A 25,958-nucleotide genomic window follows, 5' to 3' on the forward strand; every position below is an offset into this window, starting at 1 on the left:
GCAGTAGGTCTAGCCTTACCATTCACATGTTGATTAAATATTTGACCATAATTTACACACACAAAAGCACTTACATGGTTCTTTAAACCTTTCCCTGCAGCATGGAGGCCTCGAATGCAGGCGCGCTGGGCTGGGCCGGGCTAAGGGCACCAGAGAGGAAATGGACCAGCTGAGTCCCTCACTGGCCACCCACCACCGAATGTAACAACCCAGCATCAAGTGTGTGCTGAGGGGGAGGGAAGGGGAGAAATAAATTGCAAATGAAGGACAGAACTTTACAAGCACCACTTGGGCTTGTAGCAAGAGGCCGTGCCCGCTCTGGGTCTCTCCCCGAAGGGCGGCCTGCACATCCTGGTATTGTCCAGGCCTGGGCACGGCCCTTTCTAGTGCGGGGGGGAAGGGTGCCCGGTGGTGGGGGAGCAGTGGTGGGGGAGGGGGCGGTGCCGGGGAATGGGGGATGCACTGGTGCCTGGTGGTGGGGGATGGACTGGTGGCCGGTGGTGGGGGATGGGGCGGTGCCGGGGAATGGGGGACGCACTGGTGGCCGGTGGTGGGGAGCAGTGGCGGGGGAGGGGGGACGGACTGGTGCCCGGTGGCGGGGGATGGGGCGGTGCCTCTCCTGAGCCCTGGGCCCCGGGGTGGTGCTGCTCCCCCAGAGCAGGCCGCACGTAGCTCTATGCCCCTCGCAACACCCCCCGGCAGGGGGGAGACAGGCGGTGGGGGGCGGCAGGGGGCAGAGCCAGAGGAGGGCTCACACCGCCCCATGGGCTCGGGGGCGGGCACGACGCGGGACGGGTGCTACTGGGGGGGGGGGCAGAGCCGGGCCGGGCCGGGCGCGCGCAGGGACTGAGGGCGGGGCTCTCGCGGCCGTTGCCCCACACCCAGCCCAGGGCGGCGCGGGCCCGTCTCGGTCTCCATGGTGACGGCGTCGGGCCATGGCGGAGGCGGCCGCGCTGCTGCTGCCCGCGGAGGCCGAGGCCCTGGTGCAGGCGCTGCGGAGCGTCCCGCTGCGGGACACCGGGGACCACGGGTCCGAGACTGGGGGGGGCGTGACCTGGGGGCGGGATGTCCCCGAGGAGGTCTAAGAAAGGGGGAGTTCCTGAGGGGGGGGTCAGGAGGAGGCGGAGCGGAGTCCCGGGGGGAGGTGTTGGTGTTGGCGTGTGAGGGGCAGCGGGGGCGGGGTCTGTGTGTGTGTGGGTGCGCGGGGGGGCGGGGCAGAGGTGAGGCCCCGCCCAGTGGGTTTGAGTGAGGGGGTGCTCCTGGGGCGAAGGGGAGTCCCACTGGATGTGGGGGGGGCAGATTAGGCAGAGCAGCCTCCAGTTCCAGGGGAAGGGCCTCGTTGGGGGTGTGATGAGTCCCAAAGGGGGGGGCACCCCCTAGGTTGGGGGTGTGTGTCTCTGCCTGGGGAAGGTGTGCCCCCAAGCTGATCAGGGCAGGGCTGGAGCGGGAGGCCTGGGGTACCAGGTGTGCCATGGGATGTGGACACTGACTGCCCTGCTCCGGCTCCCTAGATGGCTCCGGCAGCATGAGGCCATCGAGAAGCTGAACATGCAGGCCATCCTGAGCGCCTCTGCCGGCCAGGAAGAGCTCCTCACCGAGCTGCTGGTGAACTACGCCAAGGTGATCACTGTGCAGGCCAAAGAGAGCTGTGGGGCGAGAGTGCTCTGCCCTATGGGGAGTGCATTGAGCGGATGAGACAGAGAGGGAAAGCTCTGCAGGGTCCTATTCACCCATCAGCCCCAATCCTAGGCAACCTCGCCCCCTACACTGCTGAGTCCAAGTGAGCTTCTTCCTTTGGAGAGATGCAGCCACACTCTAATTCACCTCACTGTCAGGAAATGTGGCCTGATATGGAGCCCAAATTTTCCTTTGGCCAGAACTACGCTGTTGTACCAACTTAATCAACTTCCCTCCGTACTTGGCATCTGCACCCTTCCAATACTGTGTAGTCAGCCCTGTCCGTGACTTTAGTCATTTAGCCACATTATAGATTCATAGCTTTTAAAGCTGGAAGGGACCATTCTCATCATCTAGCCTGACCTCCTGAGTACCACAGGTCATTGAGTTTCACCCAGTGATTCCTGAATCAAATCCATATCTTATGGTTGAGATAGCACTTTTTTTTTTTTTTTTTTTTTAGAATGAGACAGCCAATCTTGAGTTAAAGACTTCAAGTGACGGAGAATCCACCACATCCTTAGTTAAATCGTTCCACCCTTTGTTAAAAATGTGTGCCTTATTTTCTAGCCTGAATTTGTTACACCTTAGGCTTTTGTTCTCTCCTCCCCATAACAATAATCAGCTCCCAAATTGTAGCTATTGCTTGCTTCTGTACTTCTTCCAGTTTGTCTACATTTTGGGGTATGGAGGACCCCAGAACTGAACGCTGAATGCAAGTTTGGTTGCACCAGAGAGGGACTGCTGTTAAACAAAGTGACTCTCTGTCCATGAGATCATGCACTGCATTTCTGGTGTATTAGGAAATAGACTAGCAGAACTCTGTCTCCCTCTTTTCCCTGCACTAGATGTGCTGTCCCATCTCACCCAGTAGAAAGGTGGGGACAGATACAGGTTTCAGAAAAGACTGTCAATGGGATGAAGCAGATAGTACGACAATGAGGCACACGCAAGTACCTAGATTAACAGTGCAACAAAACTGCCAACTAGGAGAGCTGCAGTTTGTCTCAGTATCCTCTCCTCTGGGACTGAAATATTCCTATGGCATTTGGCTTTTCTGTGTGTTTTCTCTTACCTGGACCATACACTGAACCTGAAAGGTTTCACTATCCACTGTCTACTCTTCTGTCCAGATCCCTACTCTCATTGAGGAATTGATCTCTGTGGAGATCTGGAAGCACAAGGTGTTCCCTGTGCTGTGCCAGCTGGAGGATTTCAAACCAAAAAGCACCTTTCCCATCTACTTGGTGGTGAGTATAGAAGGGTTTTGGAAAACAAACTTGCATAGCATTCAAGTGCACTGCCATGATCTGTAATGTCCTGCACAGTGGCACCACTGCATGGTACCTCTGCTCCAGCAGGCTTGCATCACAAGACACTTTGTCTGCATCCCATTAAGGCTTTTAGTCTAGTAGTTGCATGTGAGTCATTTTTACAGGCAAAACTCTTACAAATTCTGTGGGACCAATCATTGTTCACAAGGGCTGGAGGGGAAAGAAGAGGTTTTAGGCAATGGTTTAATGATAAAATAACTTACTCTTATTTACGTAGGGCCTTTCGTCTCAAAAATCCCAAAGCACTTCTTTACGCAAGGATCACCCCCCCCACCTCTGAAATGCAGCCACCTCTGGGATAGAACATTGCTGCTGTTTAACTGCACACAGCAACACTACATAAGTTTAGGACAGGCAATAAGGAAGGATCTCCTATCCAGTTGAAACTACAATGGCAATTGTGACAGCCAGCAGAATGTAATCACCTATCCTAGACTTTGGCCAGGAGACTGGGTAACCACTGCCCCTATAAAAAGAGCCATGGAATCTTGAATAACCAAAAGTTCTCAGAGCTGTGATTTTACACTTCATTCAAAGTGCTGGGTGTGAATGGTATTCTGGCCATTTTTAACATGGCACTAAAAACCTCTTGCTTCTAAAAACAGAGAGAGACGGTCTTTTCTGCTTTGAGTTTCATTGCCTTTTAGTTAGCGCAGTTCACAGGTGTTCAAGCTGCTGATTGACAGGATTCCACACTGTACATGTACCAGCATGTATGTGGAGAAAAGAGAGTTGATCCAGTAAGTTCTTGGGACTCTAAGAAATCCTGCCACACTCCTGTCTGCCCTGGACACTTCAGCTATGGCCACTAGGTAATGCTGCATCAGGGGGCACTGTCTTAGGCATTGTGATAGCAATAGACTCTAATAGTCTGTATAGTCCAGTACTCTGATGGAAGCCAAAGATGGATGTTTTAGAGGAAAGTATAGAACTTCCTGTCCCACCACCTGTAATGCAGCTAATGTGCTGGGCTTCTAAGCATCTTCACAGCAACATCTGCCATCTGATGGGATCTCTTAGGTTAGACACCTTGGTGACTGGAAAGAGGAGGCCCTTTGCTGCTGAAAGAATTTCAGTGAGAGGTCTTCATTGGCCATTTTGGTGGTGGAACTGATCTCAGTAGCAAAGGACACAGCAGTATCTTGGAGCACAAGCATCTAGTGAAGCCAGCAGAGAGGCCACACTGGCTGCCTGCCAAGAACCAGAGGGTATCATTTGCATGATAAACTTGCAGACTGCAGTCAGTTGCTCTCCCTCCGTCTTTGACAGAGGTTCAGACTCTGGCTCCCAGCTTGCAGTGCTGCAGCCTGCAGACAGATCATGATGGAGCATTGCTTGTTGGGACCTGTAGTTTTCACAGGCCGTATATCCATATTAAGGATGAACCCAGTTAAGGAGTCCATGGGTTGCATTTGCCTCATTGGCTGGGCTTTTGGCTGCACCTATGTTAGAGGGTACTATAGTTACATGCCACAGGCCGGATACGTATTACCATGGGCACTGTAGATGATGTACAACTACGTTCATCTGACTTTTGCTTTGTCTCCCTGTGTTCTCTCAGCTGCACCATGAAGCTTCTATTATCAACCTCCTGGAGACAGTGTTTTTTCACAAGGTAAGAGGCAAGTTCAGCTGTGTTAAATCAAGGACCCCAGAACAGGAGAAATCCCAGATAATTTCAGGTCATTGCATACCTTTCAGGTCATGGCAAACCTTTCCCAAAAATTGCAATTAGAGACGCAGCTTGGTGCAGTGAACAAATCATGGGAGTAGATTCCAGACCTGTGATGAAGTGGGAATTTCCTATAGTATTTTTGTGAATGCCTCAGTTTCCCCTATATTTTCCCCTTGTGTGTTCCTCAGTTTCCCCTATATTTTGCCTGGCTACCCGGGGATGGGGGGAAGCACCAAGTTGGCTGTCAGGGCAGGTTAAGAGAGAGAGGTGAATATGTGTCACCTAGCTGTCTGAGCCTGAATTGGTCAATAAAAAAAGGACTGGCTGAAGCTGACTCCATATCAACAGCCAATCTGAGATGACATTGGAAAAAAAAACCTTGTCACCAGGACGTTGACACCTAGCACCCAACGACCCAGAGGAAGATGGATTTCCCTGCCTCTCAGCAGGGAAGTTGGGGACAGACCCCAGCTCAGGAACAAAGGACTGGAAGGTGTGGGAAGGGGGATAAAGAGTTGGCTTCTGGAAGGAGTCAGGACTCTCACCTGGAAACTGACTGAGGAGGTCAAACTGTGGGAAAGACACAAAACCTAAACATGAAGTTCACTACAGTGTGTCAGGGGCTCTGGGCTGACCAGAATGGACTGTACTTTAACCTTCATTTCTCTGTGCTAACCTAAGGACTTCCAGGTACTATGTGCCAGGTGATCAATAAATGGTGACCTTGTTTTTAAAAGGCTGCCTGGGTCACTGTAAATACTCACTGAGAGCACTGTGCCCTGAGGAGCTACAGTACAGCGTCCCACAGGACTCTGGCTTGGCTGGATTCACTGCTGTGAGCCACAGAGAGAGAGATGGGATGCTGGTGCCAAAGGCCCAGTTTTGGAGGTCACAGATCTGCTCCTGTGGCACTGTGTGGATCCTTGGAGCTGGCATGCTAAAGCTGTCACTCCCAGGAGACTTGTGACAGGCTGGATCATAGACCAGACCCTATGATAAGACCCCTCTGAGTTCTAGTTCCAGTTCTGCCACTTTAAAGATAAAGCGTAAAATCCCAGAAATTGAGAAGATGGACATACAGAGTTAAGGCAATCCAGCGCCACCCCGTAGCTCTGTCTATGTTCAGCCTGAAGCCATAAGGTGGATCTCAATAAATCCCTGTGACACTGAGGTCTGCAGGTATGGTTGCAGTTGGACTGGTGTTTTCTAATCAGAAGGCCATCTGAAAAATGATCTTTCTGAAGGGAATACCTTCTCCTCTCAAACAGCACTCTGTCGCCTCTTGTGTAGGAGATCTGCGAATCAGCTGAGGACACCCTTCTGGACTTGGTTGATTATAGCCACCGTAAACTGACCCTGCTAGCAGCTCGGAGCGCCAACGGGGAGTTTCCAACCCATGAAAAGCTTCTGCCTGATGATCTGGCCAATGCATCATCCATGCAGGTGGGTTAAAAGTGCAAGTTCCCAACTTCCAGCAGGTACATCTGATCCCTGTACAGAGAGTTACCTTGAGGGAGGGAGTTAAATTTCCATGACTGGGAAAGACCATAATTATAAGTCATGATGGCCCTCATATCCAGAACCTGATGAACAACTCCACTTTACCAGGGTATTCCTCTACATTAATTTGGTGTTGGTGGAGGTCTCTTGATTGGTGATTTGTTCTCACTGGTGGCTTAGCATGAGCAGAGACAGTGTGAGTTTTCTCACTCTGTCCTACAAGTGTGCTTCAACCATGCCCTTATGAGACTATCTGTAGGGAAAGAGGGCAGTCCAGTTTCTAGGAACCATTGTGTCTTTGACCTCTCTGCTAAGACTAGGAGTGAGGGAACCAGTCAGTGTTAATTGCAATGGTGTTTTTTTGAGATCTCTATAAGTTTCCACTCGGAACTGGCCTAAAACTCATTTCACACAGCCACCTAACCCCCAGGAGATGGCAACAACTCAGCCTCCATTGTCCTGGGCCTGTTTTGAACCATTGACCTGAGGAGAAAAAGGCTATATCCAATCTCCTGAACCATTCCCGGTTCTGGGTGTATCGTTGTTGCTCCATATCATATTGCTTTTTCATCTGCTTTTTGGCATGAGACAGTATTGTGCATCTGGGATTTTTTTCCTCAGCTCTTAAAATTCTTCTCTGTAAATGGGACACACCATCAGAATCTTCTAGTGAAATGGATTTAAAGTGAGACAAGCAGTAGTCTCCAGAATTGTATTCACCCTTTGTCCTCCTGCCCAAACTTATGCTCATCTTCAAAAGCTGGAGAGGAAGTCATGGGAGTCCAGAGGACAATAGGGATGTTTTTCAGGATGTATTTCCCCACTGGGCAATTCTGTTAACCTTTGGAGGTGGCCCAAGGGAGAATGACTTTCCCAGCTATTGCAGTACAGTATTGAACAGTGCCTATACTGAGAGGATTCCATAGATTCTAAGATGAAAATGGACCACTGCGATCATCTAGGCTGACCTCCTGGATAACACAGGCCAGAGAATTTCCCCACAATAATTCCTGTTTGAATTAACATGTCTTTGAGAAAACCATCCATCCAGTTTGCTTATGCCTGGTCCAGTGTCTGCTATCTTTACCCACAGCCACCCTTCCCTGTGACAGAGTTAAACCTACAGTCTTGCTCTCTTTTCCATGATAGAGCCCATTATTATTTATTATTTGTATTACCATAGCACCTAGACACCCTGGTCACGGACCAGAACCCTATTATGTTAGGTATTGTAAACACTCAGAACAAGAACAAAACAGATGGCTATAAGGTGAGTGAGATAATATCTTTTATTGAACTAGCTTCTGTTGGTGAAAGAGACAAGCTTTGGAGCTACACAGAGCTCTTCTTCAGATCTGACCTGAAGCAGCAGCCAGATACCTGGGAAAGAATTCCTCTGTAGTAACTCAGAGCCTTCCTCATCTCGTGTCCCATCACTGGCCATTGGAGATATTTGCTACTAGAAGTCACAGATGGGCTACATGTCATTGTAGGCAGTCTCATCATACCATCTGCTCCATAAACTTATCAAGCTGAGTCTTGAAGCCAGTTAGGTTTTTTGCCCTCATTACTCTCCTTGGAAGGCTGTTCCAGAACCTCACTCCTCTGATGGTTAGAAACCTTTGTCTAATTTCAAGCCTAAACTTCTAGGTGGCCAGTTTATATCCATCCACTCAACAATTGTTTCTATACGGGGAGGCTCCAGACACAGGTTCATGACACTGGAGTTCACAGAAGGATTCAGGGATAGTTAAAGGTGGGGCCATGCTAATGTTAGGATCTCTCAAATGGTGGATCAGGGCAGTTACTCCTTTCTCGAGCTGGCCTTGAGCACTCAGCATCAGGACTGGGTATATGGCCTGCCCTTCTGTGACCTGGCTATATGTGCCACTGCCAGCAGCAGCCTGTGGCATACTTCATATAGGGAGCCTGGCGCATTCATGCAATGGACTAGCTTTTATATTCTGGAGTACTCACAGCACTCCGCTCTCCGTCACTTTCTTGTAAGAAAAGTGTTCGTGTGATTGCAGTTTATGTTGATGTGGGGGGCAGGAATCAGCTGGCTTCCTAACTAGTCCTTTCCTGTTGAGAGCCAGCCCAGTTGCTGCCTCCTTTATAACTCTGCAGAAAAACAGCTCGCCCTAAATCTAGTGTGCTTGTGAGTCTGTGCTCTCACCCCCTTAGGAACTGCAGAAGCAGGCGGAGATGATGGAGTTTGAGATCTCCCTGAGGGCCCTATCTGTGCTCCGTTTCATCACTGATCAGGTAGACAGGTAAGCAGCTATGGCTCACAGGAGAGTCCAGGGATGAGCCTAGGAAATGGGGTGGGTTTGTTATGGGGTGATTGCCCTGGTGTCTGGATCCTGCTGTGCCTAGTAGCGGGATGTACAGATCGTGGCACTACAGCTCTGGTGTGTGGTTCCTCCTGCTCTCAGTAGCTGGCAGTGGGAACTTAGCACCTGAAAGTCAAACCTAGCACCAGTGTCTGGACCTGGCCATGCTCGGTGGATCCTGGCATTAGTGCCCTGGTGTGAGATCAGGCTGTTCTCAATGGCTGCTGGTGTGGGTTTTGCCCCTGATCTAACTGTGATTTCATTTGAGCGACTGTCATTTTTGCTTCTTCCCAGACCCTTGGAGGCCATTTGTAGCTGATCTTACATTGCTTGCAATTGGTGTTTTCACTAGTTCCACTCTTGTTTTTCTCCAGCTTGCCATTGAGTGCCCTGACAAGGATGCTGAACGTTCATAACCTGCCCTGCCTTCTCGTAGAGCTCCTGGAACATTGTCCATGGAGCCGGCACGAAGCAGGTATAAAGTGTGCGCCCATGGGGCTGTAGCATTTTTTACTTGGAGCTCCATCTAGTAGATGGTTCCCATACAGGGAGAACTAGCTAAAATCTCCTCCCCAGGTTCAGTTCTCATTCTCCATCTTTCACACAGATTTCCATCTAGCCTTCCTGTCTCCTTCCCCTTCCATCCAGGTACGTGGGTCTGTATTCGCCCATTGGCTCAGTTCTTGAGTAGACACCGCTCAGCTGGTATTGGGTGGACAGCTGCCCTTCCCAAAATGGTTCCTGCTTGTGGCTGTCTCTCATCCAAATCTGGCAGCTCCTACGCTGATCTCCTCAAAGCAGTAAAAGAGCACAATACAAACCTAATGTATCTGCCAGCCCCCTTCACCTGCCCCATCCTACCTGCTAGGGAATCTTCATCCTCTACGACCAGCAATAGGGTGTGCTTAGAGAGACATGCTTATCAGCCCACTCCTCTCTGGCAACCGTGCCCACTGCGGTATGCACTGGAGTCTCATCCAAACTGTAGTTCCAAACAGGCTTAACAAACATGCTTCCAGCCCACCTTAAACCAGGGTCACAGGCAGTGGATCAGATCAGTGTTGGCATGGCTGACCTGGTTCAGAACCAGGCTGGCTGGTTCCCACTAGCATTCCCAGGGGTTTGGCCACAACTGCGTATAAGCATGGTGGTTAATCTAGGTAGTGAAACCTGTAGGCAGGACCCCTGGCTACCCAACACTTCCCTGTAAAGGTAAGTGTGGGGAGCACAGCCATGATCCTTTCCAGGTGTCAAAGCTGCTCCCAGAGGCTACTCATCTTTCTTCACTCTTGCCACAGACCCACTGATCAGTTCTTCCATTTCTTCTCTTCCCACAGAAACCCTGGCCCTGAGCATCGTCTGCACTGCTCTGTCCCCCAGCAAGGCTCCCTGGGATGGGGAGTCATTGCACATGGGAATTGCAGTGTCCATGAACTCTGCATAAAGAGTTCAGGGCTTACAGCATCTTCCTCTCAGTGACTCCCTAGCACCCCATATGGCTTAGAGCATGCTGGCCTGGAGGGGGGCACTCCAAACCTCTGTGTGAGACAAAGAGAGCAGAGGGGAATGGGAGCATCTGGGTCCTGCAGAAGGGGAGACCCTGTGAAAGACTTGTTGAGTGGGGCTGATTGCGAGGCAGGAGATAGCATGGGAACCTGTGCTCCCCTCTGCAAAGCCTTCTCAGTCTGCAGGGTTCCAGAGGAGGAGTCAGGGAAACAAGGCAGAGGGTTCACAGCTTGTAGAGAGGCCACACAGTCAAAGGAGGAGGAAACACTTGTAGGTGCAGAGCTTTGCTGCTGGAGCATTTGGGGATTTCCTTCTTCCCCTTAACAGAGCCAGGAAATTAGTCTCTTCTCCCCACCCACAGATTCAGGAGCATCACAAAGGAGCCTTGATATAAGGCCCTGCAGCAGAGGCAGGGATTGAAGGGAGTGTGATGAAATGGGCATGCGCTGTAATATTTTTTTAATCCTACATGTGCCTCTGTTTCCTTCTGTGCTTTGCATTACTACCCAGTGCAGGCAAAAGGGTTAAGTCTGCTCTTAAAGCAGAACAGAAACGAGGTGTGTGTGTCACCTTGCTGTCTGAGGCACAAAGAATGGGTCGTTAAAGAACTGGCTAGAACCTTTTGAAACCCACCCATATAAGTGGAGAACCCAAAAAAGATCATGGGAAACCCCAGTGACCAGGACATTCACATCTAGCAAACAGTGGCCAGGAGGAAGGAGATTTCCCTCTTGGCAGGGAAGCTAAGCAAAGGCCCAGCCTGAGAACAAAGGGAAAAGTGTCAGTGTTAAGTGCTGCCCTCTGAAGAGAGACCGTGCTCTCACCTTGGACTGAAGACGGGATAGAGAGAAACAGAGAGCCTGGAGTCCCTGGCAGCTTGGCTGGCTGATGGCCCTGGCTTGGCCAGATGGACTAGGTCTTAACCTTCATTTCTCTATGCTAACCTAAAGACTTCTGGTGCCGTGTTCTAGCTGACTGATAAACCCGACTGTTTTGAAAAGGCTGCCGGCTGTCACGGTACGCATTTGCAGACGTGCAAGGGTTCCCGCAGAGCGTTCAGGTCTCTGGCCAGGAGCCTGTCTCAGTAGGCTTCATTGGGCACTGCTCGCAGTGTGAAGCAGGAGTGCAGAAGCCCAGAGGCTCAGTCTCAGTGGTGGTGAGGCCGCATGGCCTGCCCTGCTGGAAAAGTGGAACACCTTGGGAGGTCTGCCACACAGAAGGGGATCCTCCAAGGGACTGTTTAAAAGCTGGGGCATAGCACTGACTCTGTGATGTCAGGGGGAAGGATGGAAAGGGCACTGCTGACCCCCACACACTTTTGGGGTCGATCCCTCCATATCCTTCTCATGCCAGCCCAGCAGCATTTCTTCCTTCCCAGGCTCCCTGATCTGTGTATATATTCCCGAGTGACTATACAGGTGATAAAACCGTGGGATCTCTTTCTCTCTCTTAGGTCCTTATCTAGCCCTCATCACCTGTATCTGAGCACCTCGCAATCTTTTAATGTGTTTGTCCTCACACACACCTGTGAGGTAGGGAAATGTTATTAGCCCCACTTTACAGAGGGAAAATGAGGTACAGAGAGACTGAGTGATTCGCCCAGGGTCACACAGGCAGTCTGTGCTGAAGCAGAGACTTGAACCTAGGTCATCTGAGTCCCAGCTGGCACCTTAACCACTGGGCCCGCTTTTCTCTGGTGTCTCGGTCTCAACCTCTATCTTACCGGCTGTGTCTCTCAGGCAAGCTAAAGAAGTTTGAGAACGGAGCATGGCATGTGGTGCCTCCTGAAGATCACGTGAAGATGACCAAGCTGGATGGGCAGGTGTGGATCGCCCTGTATAACCTCCTCCTGAGCCCAGGATGCCAGCGGAAATACAACTTGGACGGTTTCAACAAGAGCCAGCTCCTAAAGGTACAAGACTAGTGTGCATAGCCCGTACATATACCCAGCATGCTGCCTAGGTGCAGGGAGAAGTAGGACCTTCCCGCAGGTAGAGATGCCCTCTTGTCTTCACTTCATAAATGTGCCAGGTGGACATTTCCTTGTTGAACCCTGTATCACAAGCTGGGAAAGCCTCACCACGTCACCAGTTCCAAGATGGCTTCTTCTTTCATGCCAGTCAAGTTTAAAGGCAAATACCTCACCAACTGGCATAAATTAGCTCCTTGTTGATCAGTCTCAGCGGAGTCCAAGGACAGAGGGGGCCCTGGGGACTGGATTCACCCCAGAATGGTCTCTCCAGGGCAGATTTGAGACCCTTTGACACGGTGTGTGGGAAAACCCACATTGCTGCTGAAATTTCTGTGGAGGTAAAGGGTCTCAGGCTCCAGGGCTGCCAGTCCATCACATTAGTGAGAATTTCACAAGTGGCTTGCTGAGGTGGAGAAGTTTTTTTTATTGCTTTAATTAGGGTTATGCTATTTATGGATTTAGTGCCTGTGGAAGGATGAGTCTGAGAGCACCCGAGCCATGCAGGCAGGTGCTGTGCAAACTTCCCATAAATAGCTATGCTAGTGCAGCTCAGTCCCAGCCCACAGGCGCCTCTCCTGCTTTTCCAGTCCCGGGCTCCCTCCCTTAGTTTTGCCAAAGCACCTCAATCCCACCCCACAGCTCCCTGCCTCTTCTAGCCTGGAGCTCCCCACACAGCTCTGACAGTGCAACTCAGTCCTCACCCCCAGCGCTTCCTGCAGTTCCAGGTACTGCAGGCTTTTGACGATGCTTAATGCCTAGATTTGCTGCTGAGCAATGGAGCCCGGATGATTTTAGCTCTTGATGATGTTAACTCTTCTTGACACTCCTTATCTTGAAGTTAATGCTCTGCTCAATGGGATGTTGCTGAGCTGGCTTGTGGCCACCTGGTAACTAGTGTATCCTCTGTGGATTATTTCTTTGCTTTGTTCTGATCTCTCTTGTTTCGCTCTGCTCTCTCCTTCTCTGGGTTTAGCTCCGTGCATTCCTGACTGATGTCCTCATTGACCAGTTGCCAAATCTGGTGGAGATGCAGAGATTTCTTAGCCATCTTGCAGTGACAGAGCCTGTGCCTCCCAAAAAGGACCTCATCCTGGAGCAGGTATCTCCAGCACCATCCCTCTCCTAAGGCCAGTCTGTCTCCTCTGTTCCAGCTCTCCAAGGCTGCTATCAACTGCCATCCCCTGGGGGGCTTGCTCCCCACACAGGCCAGACAGGCAGCTGAGACCTGGGCAGCTTGCCCTTGCCTCAAGCGATGGTGACATGAGAGAAATCCAGAGTCACCGGAGCCCTGAGATGGAATTCTGTGTCTAGGCATTATGGAGAGGAAGGATAGCTCAGTGTTTAGGGCACTGTGCTAGAACTCGGGAGAACTGAGGTCAATTTCTGCTTTGCCACAGACTCCCTGTGTAACCTTGGGCAAGTCACTCAATCTCACTGTGCCTCAGTTCCCCATCTGTACAATGGGGATAATAGCCCTGCCCTGCTGCACAGGGTGTGTGAGGATCAACACACTGGAGATTGTGAGGTACACAGCTACCACGGTAATGGAAGCCATGGGTCAGACTGTGCCTGCCATTTCTTTACAGAGTCCTGCACAGACTCCAGCTCTCACTAGCACGACACTCTCCCCACCCTGCTCCAGTAGTGTCCTTGTAAGACAGCCTTTGCTTCATGCTACAGCCACGGCTGAGTGGGGAACAAGGTAGCAGCCAACAGTGACATGACACTGGGTTATAAACATCACGATCACAGTGACTCTCTAGGCAGGGTGTCTGAGTTGAGGGGGATAAAGCAGCTGCTTCTCAGTGACAATTAATTCTTTGTTTACCACAGCCCTTAATCTCCCTTCCATGTATGGTAATCCCAATGGAAGAGTCCCTTATTATGGCCCTTGCCCTGGGATGTCTGGTACTGTAGTCCAAGGGAGAAGGCCAGAAAAGTTGTGCCACTCAAGCAACTTGATTGCGAGTGTATTGGTGATAATGTTAAAATCTCCTTGAATTCTGGAGAGTTGAATGAGGGCTCCCAATGAACAGGGTCCTTGGTTTTGTAGCATACATATGTAATTTGTACTACATTCTTCACAGAAACACATAATCAAATGCTTTTTCAGAGCACTTAAATACTAGCAGGGAAAGAAGGAAATCGAGGGGCGTGTGCTGGGGAGAAGACAGGTGCATTCCAATGGGATTTGCAAAGAGAGAGAAAGTGGAGGCTCTTCTAGATGGCAGGAGTTGCAGAGGAGAAGGCTCTTATACTCAGAGTGACAACTTGGTGTGGAGGGAGAGAAGAGGCTACTGCTGAGTGGAGGAATGGAATGGGGAGGAGCGGGAGAGACATTGCACTTAAAGTCAGCTCATGGGGTTTAATAACAGGAGGTTTTGACCTGACCTTGACTAGACGGAGGATGGGGTGCTGTGGCCTCACGTCTTTATGCACAGGCTGGAGTCAAGAGAGTTGGGAAGAGAGAGGTGCAGTAAGCAAAGCAGCAAGGGATGGTGATTTTGGCAAGAATCGAGTGGAGGTAGCTAGGGAGTCACTTTCCACTCCCACATCTGGCCTGCTCAGAGCGAGTTAGCGATGCAGGGGTTCGCAGCCATCGCTCTGGAGGGTTTGTATCTGGCCCTTAAATGCGCTGCCGTTCTAATCCCGTCAACCTCCTTTTCAGCTTGCATTGCTAACCTCATGCATGTAACTGGATTCAGCATCTTGAGTGGGTTGGGGGAAGCCAGCTGTAGTCATGCATGTCAACCATGTATCCTGCCCAATGAACTCACCACTGTCACTGTGCCAAGCAATGATGAAAAAGGCTTTTTTCCACTGTTTGCTTCTCAGAAACCAGCCCTTCTTTCTCCACCTCCGCTTGGCTGTTTTACTCTGCAGGGACGACATCTCATTTGAAGTAGTAGCTTTTCTTCTGGAGCCTGAGCTCTATGCGCTGTTTTTGGCTGGCATTTGCTCTTTTGCACTGAAAGGCTCTTGCCAAGGTGTTTCTGTTCAGAGAAATGATGAGTGGAAAAAGTTCTCAGTTCAGAGGAAAAGATCAAATCAAGCAAGAGACTCTGCAATGCCCATTCAGGTCCCATCTGGGCCTTTCGCCACCCCACCCTCCCCCCCCAGCTTGGTGAGAGTGCTTCATCTTACTTGAGTTCAAGCACGGCTGCTGATTTCTCACTCCCAACCAGAGAGGCTGCCCAAGGATTAGATGGAAGCATAGCCTTGTTTAACTTAGCCCTTATCACCTCTGTCAGTGAAGGAATCTGCAAGAAGCCTCATCACCTTCATCCTCCCGGAGAGAAGGGAGGCTGGGGCTGACATGGGAATTCAAGGAGTGTGTGGGTGAAAGGGAAGGAATTGGGAGAACTTAAGGGGACAAATGTAGTGGGAAGATGCAAAGGGAATGGGGGATCAAAGCACCTCCCTGAATAAATGCTGTTAAGGACTGAGCTTTCCCTTCAGTCTTATGCAGCTAGGAGGCATGTGCTATGGCCTCTTCTCAATGAACTCTGAGAAAGGGTTCTTCTTGTAACAGCCTACTGTTGCTTCCGTGGATCTGTCACATCTTCCTTCAACCGCTACACAGGATAACGTGTACCCACAAAGATTTGTCATCTTCCTTCACCCCTACACACAAATGTGTGTACGCACACAGATCTGTCGCGTCTTCTCACATACACATGCGTACACAACACATTTTTCTCTCCTACACACACAGATTTGTTACATGTTCCTTCTCCTCCTACATACACACACAAATCTAACACATCTTCCTTCACTCTTCCTCCACACCTGCTTCTTGCTCTCATACAGGTCCGTGCTCATCACCTGCCTGAGCTACACTGACCCCAGGTGTTGTTGCTGTCCCTGCATATCCTGCCCCAGAATCACCCCTGTATTGGCAGGTTTATAATGCTAGGCCATGACTCTCCTCTCACCCCTGTCACTGTCTTGACAGATTCCCATCATCTGGGACCATGTTGTCAGAGAGAACTCTGGGAAATGGCAGGCGATCGCCAAGCACCAGGTGAAGCATGTGTTCAGCCCCTCGGAGGATGAATTGAAACACCTGGCATGCCGGTAAGACCCCAGCAAGTCTATTTGCAAGGCCAATCTCAGTTTTCCACTCGTGCCATGAGGCTGTGGGATACAGGAAGCCCTGCACAGCCATCGTCCCAATTAGCAGAGGCTTCTTGACAAGAGAAAATAGTCAGCGTAAGTTTCACTGCACTGGGGAAGATTGAGATACTGAGTGATGCAGTAATCCTAGCCTGCGGGAGGAGGTCCCTTTTTGGAGAGTGGGACGGGAGGGATAGCAGGGTCAGACCTAAAGGCTCATCCTGTGTTGGAGGATAAGGAAGATTTATCAGGACAGACACCACCTTTCACATGAATCTCCTGCTCCAGCCACTGATGCCTGCTTTCTGTCCTCAACCAGGTGGGCACAGACATACAACCTGGATGTGATGGAGGCTCTAGTCCCAGAGAAACCCAAGTGCGGGCTGTGTGGCTCTGAAGCAGCAAAGCGCTGCTCTCGCTGCCAGAATGAGTGGTACTGCAAACGGTAATGATGCCGAGTGTAATCTGATCTGTCAGAGCTCCCTGCTGCCCTCAGGGCTTTGCTGGGCATCCCATCTCTCCTTGGGGCGCAGCTGGTACTAGAGTGCTCCTGGCTGGTGCTCACTATTATCTGAATGATGCTGGGTCTAGCAGCCCTGGCTGGTCTCTGCACCCGTCATGATGAGGGGTGTTGTACCCCATGCACCTGGGCTTTATGACTGTCATGGAGTTCCCAATCAATGCGTGAAGTCACAGAATCCCCTGTTTATCCACAACAAAAGCAGCAGTGTAAGCATCCCCACCTTGTTTCCTCCCCAGTGAATGTGCTTCACTTTATACCTAGAGGGAACATCCCTGGGTGGATGTTCAGTTTCCTTGGCCTCTTCGGTCCTTGGCCTCATTGCTGAGACTAAGAGGGGGACAGTCAGTGCCTGTGGCTATGGGCAATTGACCACTACAACAGATACCCCTACTCTGGTGCACACAGACCACTGAGCCACAGGTAGAGTGCAACAATGTTTGTCACTGGCTGGCCCTTATTTGAAGCAGTGGCCTAGAGGTGAAGGCCTCCATAACCCATCCCAACTCTCTGACCGAGTTCCCAATGTGTTTCTTTTTACCGTTTCCTCGCTGTCCCCTTTTCCTTTGCAGGGAGTGCCAGGTGCAGCATTGGCAGAAGCACAAGAAAGCTTGCAACCTGATGGCTGATGCCCTGAAGAAAGTAAAAGAGGACCTGAAAGCGCAGCCATAATGCAGAGCCAGAGCCTTCCAAAGACAGCCGACTCCTCCCAGGCATTCATGCAATCTGAGAGCAAAGGGTTAGAACTGGAAACAGACAACCCCTTGTTCATCTGATACAGCAAACCAGGCCTCAGCTAAATGCAGCTTCAGAAGAACAGGCTGTCTCTGGGACACTCACGGGGCACCGATGTCTCCAGGGTAGGAAGGATCAGATCCAGTCACTCGGAGAACACCCAAAAGCCCACTTCTGGTTCTTCAGGTTTGTGTGACTAGTGCTGGCTTCCCCTCACTCTGTTAACTTGGGCCCAGTGCACCACTGCTGCCTGCCTCCTGTGTAGCTGTGTACACTGCAGGAGTGCACGAGCTGCTCCAGATCGCAGCCTTGCAGCCAAGGACAATAGCTCCAGATCCACTGCCCTCAGAGGGTGCACAGCTCAGTGGGAAGCAGCAGTGGGGCCAGTGGGGCCGGCACAGCTGAGGCCTCTCTCTAGGTGGCTAGGAAAATTGCCTGCTGAGATTGGGAGCCCCTGTCCTATCATTCCCCATTCTGTCTCCCAGTTTCTGAACCCTTCCTTGCTTGAGAACAGGCTTCTGCCCTCTGTGGCTCATTTGTGCTAAGCAGCTTTCTCCCTGCTGCCACCCATGACTCAGAACCAGTTTGTGTCACTTGGCATCCTGCCCGAAGCAGGTGCCACCTGCAGTCCCGCAGCATGGCAATAAGCGCTGATCTCGCCACTCTGCAACTGCAACTCAGTGGCAGCTGGCAAGTCTGGCACTAACCCACTGACTGCTGCTCTCAATACCTGCTGGAATGCACCATGGGCCTTAAGGGAAATACATGATCTTCTCCCAAGGGCTCAGAGGCCAGCAACAGAGTCACTGGGCTCAGACCCTCTTCTTCTAGGACTCCCACTTCCTGTCCCTACAATTGTTCTCCAGTAAATACGTTGAACCTCTAACCATCTTGTTCTCATTCATCTCCCTTCTGCGACACTCTGCAGCAGTCACCCTAGAGATGACAAAACCACTTCCTCACTTATTTCCTGTATCGTTCTACTGGGGAAGGTTTTATAATGTTATTTCTGAGTTGGGCAAAAAATCCATCTTGCCGGTAATGAGTTTACAAGGTTTCTGCTGATGCGCAGATTCCACTCAGGGCCATACGGGTGGGGTGGGAATTGCCCAGAAGGTGACATTTTTTGTGCCTTCCTTATCTAGGTGCTCAGTTCTATAGCATCCTTGCATTGGCCTTGCAGTGTAGGCTTGGGGAGGGGCAGGGGAAAGGATGTGGTTAGGCCAAAGACTTCAGTTTTCGAAGGCTTATTGTTTCACGGTTGAGAGCATAATGCGAAGTCTTGGTGGCTATCAAGGGACTTGCTTCCTGCTCTGGGGTTTTCTCCTTTCTCTGGAGTATAGTGAGAAATGAAATTAACAATCAGCTCCATCCAGAAAACAGCACAAATCATTAACCTTCCCATGTTCCTTGTGTTAGCCCTGATCATTTGGAGCAGTGTTCTGGTCAGAATGCGAGAGTTCAGTCCCTACGCAGCCAATCTCGTTTGATATTGATTGTTCCTCCCCTAGCACCATGCTGACACACCCTGCAGCTGAGCTCATCAGTTCCCCAGTTGTTTGGGCCATGCTGAGAGGAGTGCTGGCTCCCCAAGTGTTAACCTCCACTGAGCCTGAATCCTGCCAGCTCAATCCTGTTAACGATCACATATGTGTCTGCGATGTAGTTGTCACTATGTAGGTCCGAGGGTAGTAAAGAGACAAGGTGGGGGAGGAAATATCCTTTATTGGACCCACTTCTGTTGGGGAGAGAGACAAGCATTCAAGCCACACAGAGCTCTTCTTCAGGGCTGGGAAAGGTACTCCTAAGGTCAAAGCAAAATGGAGAGTGGAGCAGACTTTTAGTGTCTAGTGCAGCTGTAATTCATTACTCAGCTGGACTCTAAAAATCACACCGGATTTGTGGTTTATTACAACAATCTGTGACCCACTAACCTCTTCTTTTTGTCCGATGACTGCAGCAGTGTTAATAGGCCACTCCACCTTGCATGGACTCTTACAATATGTGCTAACTACTTACACTAAACAGTTTTATGCTCACACACCTTGTCTCTATATTGACCCTGTGGAGAATTACACCAAATTATTCCTCCAAGAGCTGTCCCTTCATGTATCTGCAAAAAGGGTCTCTCTGGCCAGCTATCTAACTTTTGCTGCCCCCGTCCCAGGTCATCCTGGCCAGAAGCCATCGGCATGCGTAAGGGCTAGTCTACACTTAAAACTCACAGCGGCACAGCTGTATCTATACAGCTGTGCCTCTGTAAGAGCGCTTGTGTAGCCGCATTATGTCTCCCACTGACATAATAAAACCACCTAAATGAGCAGTGGTAGCTATGTCGGTGGGAGAGCATCTACATAAGCATCCACAGAAAGCACTTATGCCGGCAAAACCTATGTCGCTCAGGGGTGTGGGTTTTTTCACACTCCTGTGCAACAAAAATTTTACTGGAATAACTGCTAGTGTAGACAAGGCCTAAATATACATCCAGAAAAGAGGAGAGGACTGCTCATGCTAGATTGGTTTGATGTAGAGAAGGGTCTAAACTAGTCTAATCAGGAGCCAGTCTTACCCAAATATTGGAGGTGTTACAACGCTGGGGTTTGCTTCCACCGATGATCAGTAAAGCAATGAAATTTGGATCCGGTTCTGAACTCTTCTAAAGGCTACACCATTCTCACATGAGCTTTCAGCATGTGTTAGAAAAAGTGAGACTGACCAATCCCCAGTGTTTGAAAACCATGAGTTAGGCCCCCAAAATCATGAGATTGACTTAAAAAACATGAGATTTTTTTTTAAATAATCAATGCCGAACTTCTGATTTTTTTAACTTTTTAGTGGCCATGATTTCAAGGTTTCCTCCACAATCCCAAGGGCTAGAAATTTACTTTTCTTTTAAGTGAGAGCCAAGACGCTCCCCTAATCATGTGACTCCAGGGGCTGGGGCATTAAGAAAATCACCGAATGTTTTGAGACTCATGATAAAATCCCAAGAGTCAGCAATGATGGAACAAGTGAAGTGAATGGAAAATACCACGGGTATGTGCAGAAACTAGAAGTAGGGCTAGCTTTTCTCCTCCCCCGGCAGGAAAGTTTTTCCTCCCAGAAATGTCCTGTGCCAGTGTTCGAGGCCCACGTCACCTGTGACTGTATGTGGCTCTTGGGCAGACGCTTTAGACGAAGATGTTTGTTGTGCTAAAGAGCCAGGCGGAAGGATCCAGCCTGCACCTTCGAAGAGCAACTTTTCTTCTGTAAACGTTAGATTCAGCATTTTCTTTAATCTTTCCTAGTAGATAGATAAGCATGAATGCAAACATGAGCAGGCTGGGCCAGGCCAGTCTTGAGGGACAGGGCCTCTCTTATCACAGGCTCTCCCAGCTTCCCACGCTTTAGATCTTCTCCCTTCAACCCTTTCTCAGCCCCTCACCCCCTTCTGGGTTTTACACATGCATCTCAACTGGCCTTAGGTTTGCCCTGGTCCTATTCCTAGTGGAAGGATCAGCAGAACTACGGTGAAAATCGTGAGATGCTCAGGTACCACACTAATCGGGGCTATAGACAGATCCTCTTTCTGTGGGGAGGGTGGTGACTGGGAATTAGAAAGTATCAGTTTAGGTTGATCTAGTTTAGAAATTCCTGCTTTTAACCATACATGTGATAGAGACTGAACCGTAAGAGCATGGCACTGAGATCGATTACGTTCGGACACCGAACAAAGATTCAGTGCAGATTAAAACTTTCTCTGTCAGAAGTTATTGACTCATCTGTGATGTGATTGTACAATCTGGGCACTTAATGTTATTCAAGCAGGAAATTATCAGCTAACAGGCAGGTTTGAAATGAGTCTAACTTTTCAAAAGTGCACATAGAGAAGTCTTTTCCATGCTGAGACAGCCACCTCCAGGGGTGGAGTTTTGCACTGTAAGGAGAAAGGAAATCTTTAGGCAAACCACAGCTGTAACATTACCTGTTGCACTCAGATCTTTTTGCTCAGTGTGATCTTTAAGACCCTCTGAGAGCTTTAGTTTTGAAATGTTTGGCTAGAAAATCACTGTAAACACACTGCATGAAATTCAATGGATGTGGTTCTGAAAGATGAAGGGCTGAGCTGGGCTGTGAACTTGTGATTCTAGCGTGTATTTTCAGTCAGGATGCTTAGCTCCCTAAGCCTCCCTCCCTCTCTGCCTTTGTGGAGTAGAGGGCCCAGAATCAGTGTGTGTGGGGGGGGAGGGTATTACAGCTCACAAGCAAACGCTGCTGTTGCTTTCTGGCCAACACTGAGGGGGATGTGCACCTGATTTCTTCAGTGAGAGCTTCAAGTGATAAGGTATTAGACTGGAAGTTGGGAGCCCTGGAGGCTAATCCCAGCTCCGCCACTGATTTAGCAGGTGGCCTGGGGCAAGTCACTTATCTTCTCTGAGCTTCTATTTCTCCATCTGTAAAATGTGCATAGTGATATCCCCGTGCTTTGCGCTCCTCAAAAGTGCTGAGTATTGTTCTTTGGCAGGGAGCTGAGGACCTGACTTGTACATGCTGCTGTATAATGAATTCCTTACCCTTATCAGCTTCTGCTTTGCATTTACATCCCCTTTCCTGCTAAGGAAGCCACACATCTGCAAGCCAGCGGTTATCTTGCAAACAGCAAGGAAGAAAAGAAAGGGCAGCTGAGCTGTGTGCCACAGGAGGAGGATGTTCTTGCAGTATTTGACTGGGGTGGACTGGGCTGCCTTGGCCAGCACTGAAATGGAGAGTTTTGTACTCCCATGTTCCCTTCCAGTGCTTTGGATTAACCACAGCTACCCACAGCTGGTTCTGTTGGAGTGATGCCCATACCACCTCCATTACCTTGGTAGATTAGTGTAGATCACACTGATAGCAAAAGAACGGACCAACTAGCTTTGAGTGTGTGTCTTATCATTTTCTAGGGCGAGGTCATGGAATGTAGGGACCGCCATTCGATTACACAGGGTGCCTCTAATTGGGAATAAGAGACATAACCCCTGACATACTCAGCCCTGACCTCCCTGTGCTTGGGGGCAAGTGGCTAATAATCACAACACTTTGCAAACTGATCCTGTAACCCCTCTAGGGGCAAGTCAATATCATCAACCCCAGTTTACAGCTGAGGAAACTGAGGCACAGAGAGGGACAGGATTTGTCTTGGATCACAGAAGACGAGTGACTGGCACAACTGGGCTAGTTCTCTGGCATGTTGTGAGACCACTAGACACTATAACTAAGGATCCAAGTGGGCTAGAAGGTGGCTTTGAGCCCAAGGCAAAGCTCCCTGTTAGGTGAATGATGGTTAAGGAGCCCTCTTAAAGCCAGGATCATAGTGGAGTGTGATGAGCTGGGAGGAGCTGGCTGTGGCTAAGAGGCTGCACTAAGGGCCTGGTTTCCTAGAGGGCTGTGCCCCACAAGAACCAGGATGTGCTGTTTTAAATGGTCGCTCATTAAAATGTTTTGGCTGTAGATAAACCCTCTGCTCAGAGTTGGTCTTTCATCGTCCTTACATAGGCCCTCCATGCTGCAAAGTTCACTTCCATGGTGGCTTCTGTCAGTATCACTATGTCCTCCACTAAAAAGCCATCTCCTTGCTGATACTCAGAGATCCACAGTTGGGACCTATCCCTGCCTCTCCTACAGCCGCTGTATGCTACTAGAGGGCCACTCCCCTGTGCCCAGCTGTGGAAGAACAGCCCAGGACCCACTGTGCCCAGTTAGAGCATTGGCCTCTTCTGCCATGGGTCTGGTGCTTCGAAGTCAGCTTGGCTGGGAATGGTGGATGTTCAACATCTCTCAGGATCAGAAGGCCCCAGCTGCATTCAAAAGCAGGGCTGGCTGCCATTCATGCTTTCAGCCACCCTCCTAGCTGTGAGTGGATCTCAGTGGGGCTGGTTTGCCCCATAGAAAATGGATAGCGCCTTAGCGGGCCTTGCTGCATCCTGCGTAGAAGGATGAGAAAACACCTGGTGAATTGCACTCACCGGTGAGGGAGCAGCGTTGATGCGATGTATTTAGATGGCTGCCTTGGGCTAGAAGGATAAATGACTGGGGCTATTAATCATCATGCTTCAGAGCACAAGCTGATCTCAGTGGAGGGGTAAGGCAGGAACTGCTTCCCCCTTTTCCAGTGCTATGGAACTACAGGATTAGGCCCCATGTCCAATGAGCATAAAACTCTTGAGAGAACCAGGGATTAACATGGCTAAAATACAGGTTTTACTGGTGTGATTTGCCTGAAAGATGTGATCTGGCTAGAACAGCCTGAAACCCATGTTACAGGTGGGGAACAAGTCTAGAAGACACTCAAGCGAATTCTGATCTTATTTACACAAGTATAAATCTAGAGTCCTCTTACTGTAATCAGGGGAGTGACTCCAGATTTACACTGGACAAAGAACACCACTGCTTCCCAGGGACTGAGTTTATTTGCACTGCTCCAGATTCTGGCACTAATGTGTTTAAATGTTTAGTGTTGCATCTAGCACTTTTTTATCCCCTGCATGTATTTGGACTGTGTCAGCCCTGGATGGGGTTTTCCACCATGCTTTGAAGCAGCTGGCATTGGTCACATTTGGCCATGGCATGGATCACTGAGCTGTTCTGGTGTAAGCGGAAAATTATGTCGTCTCTGATCGCTGACGAGCCAGCAGATTAATACCTCGATGATAATACTGTAGAGCTGAAAGCTTGGTCCCAGGGAAATAGTCTTTCCAAGACTAGACATATCAGGCTAAGAGCACATGGGGGGACAGGGAAATTGCCTTTTATTTTTGTTTCCCTTGAACTAGATCTGACTTTTAAACTCCTCAATGTTAACCTTTTCCCAGGACTCTTGCCCTGAAAATGTTTTTTCCTGGGAGTGAAAAGTCCCAGCTCAGTTTTAAACTCTCGCTGGGATATTTTTGGATCTCTTCATATGTCTTTTAGTGCCAGCAAGAACCCACAACCAAGGCCCCTGGGCCTGTCTCTTCTGCTTGCCTGGGTCCACTCAGCTCTCTGGCTTTATTTTTTCCATTGAAACCAGACAGTCTTACAGCTGACTGTTGTTTTTCTACTGCGATGCCATGGTGACCACCGGCAACAAGCAGTTCTGGACTTGAGCCGCAGTTAGCCTGACCTCTCAGCAGCTGGAACAGGGCAGGAAATAGGATAGTGATAGGATTCTAGCACCTAGATCAGCTGGAGTTACTTACATTTAACGAGAGACTTTATGGGCGAAGTTCTCCCTCCTTCCCTTCTTCTTCTCCCCACTCACCATGCAAATTGAGGAAGGAGGGCAGGGGAGGCACTGTCCTAATGGATGTTTCCTTATCCCCCAAAACTGGTCCACAGTGAGGCCATGGACTGAATGAAGCAACCACCACCACCACACCCAGGAGCGCCTGCAAGGCAAGGAGATGCAGTTGCTCATGCTGGACTCCAGGCTTAGATTCATAGATACCAAAGCCAGCTGGAGCCCTTGTGATCATCAGTCTGACCTCATGCGTACCACAGGCCATACAATTTCCCCCATGGCTCCAAGGTTGTCATTCATCAGCACCAGGATTCACAGGCCACAAAAAGAAGGCACCATTGTCAACGCATCAGTGTGCCAATGGGACACGTGGAGAAGTGACCTTCAGCCTGAACCAGATGACCCATGTTCAGCCGGGGTGACCCCACTTCAGTGGGTATCCACTATGGACTGGGCCTCACCTCTTATTTATACTGGGGGGCAGATTAGCGGTGGCAAGACAGGCAGGGGATTTTGGGGGGCACTGGAGGAGCTAGTCATCAGCTCACTGACATTGGATGATGACAACTGGGTCAGGGACAAGAGGAAAGGGCAGCTGGAAACATCCTCGTGAGTCCCCCTACATCCCACTCATACTGCCCGGAGCTCTGTGTAAGCTGATGGACTCTCTCACCAGACCATTTGCCGGAGAACTCACTAGCCACAGGAGTCCAGTCCCTTTTTCTGCAGGGACTCAGGCAATGGGCATTTGCCTCTGGAAGATGGCAGTGGGGGCTTCCCCCTCACCTGCTACCCCCCCTCCCATCAGGGATGCTGCCTTCTGCCCTGCTTGGGGGGTTTACTGGGAATGGGATAAATCGCCTGTACAAAACAACTTTCTTTAAAGACAAAAATGAGGCCTCGAAAGCTTTTGTCTGGTTCTAACTCCATTCCCAGCCCTGCTGCCCTGCCCCTCGGCATCATGCCAGGGCATTACAGGACCCTCAGTGGCCCATCATGCTCCAGTGCTGGAAACTGGAAGTGGCAGTGCCTTCACCTACCAGCAGATGCCTGCGCTGACTGGCACCTCTGTCCCTCTCTGGGCACAGGGACTGGGGGATGTCTGCACTGACTGGCACCTCTGTCCCTCTCTGGACACAGAGGGAATGGCTGTAATGATTAGCACCCCCCTCTCTCTGTGTACAGGGACCATGTGAATCTCCGCATTGGGCACCCTGCCTTCTTTGCCCCAGGTGGATTTCTGCACCATCCCTTGCCCTAAGAGGAGGGTATTGGGGTAGATTTCTTTACTGGTGGTCCATCTGCCTTACTGCCTGCCAGAGCCTCGCCCAGCCCTTGTAATAGAGACTCCTT

The 25,958-nt window shown here is 50.2% G+C and overlaps 1 protein-coding gene across 1 annotated transcript; it reads left to right on the forward strand.

Moving 5' to 3' along the window:
- The first annotated feature begins 935 nt into the window (after window positions 1-935).
- On the forward strand, window positions 936-17,961 carry ZMYND10 (zinc finger MYND-type containing 10). The gene is made up of 12 exons (XM_067561194.1): window positions 936-1,030; window positions 1,512-1,620; window positions 2,811-2,927; window positions 4,573-4,626; window positions 5,977-6,129; window positions 8,371-8,459; window positions 8,894-8,994; window positions 11,765-11,937; window positions 12,971-13,096; window positions 15,953-16,074; window positions 16,433-16,558; window positions 17,206-17,961. The coding sequence occupies exons 1-12, from the start codon at window positions 936-938 to the stop codon at window positions 17,303-17,305; spliced, it is 1,365 nt and encodes a 454-aa protein (XP_067417295.1). The 3' UTR covers window positions 17,306-17,961.
- The last annotated feature ends 7,997 nt before the right edge of the window (window positions 17,962-25,958 follow it).

Source organism: Emydura macquarii, unplaced genomic scaffold (assembly GCF_026122565.2).
Source record: "Emydura macquarii macquarii isolate MOO-44397 ecotype Brisbane River unplaced genomic scaffold, CSIRO-AGI_Emac_v2 contig_2369, whole genome shotgun sequence".
Lineage (NCBI taxonomy): Eukaryota > Metazoa > Chordata > Testudines > Chelidae > Emydura > Emydura macquarii.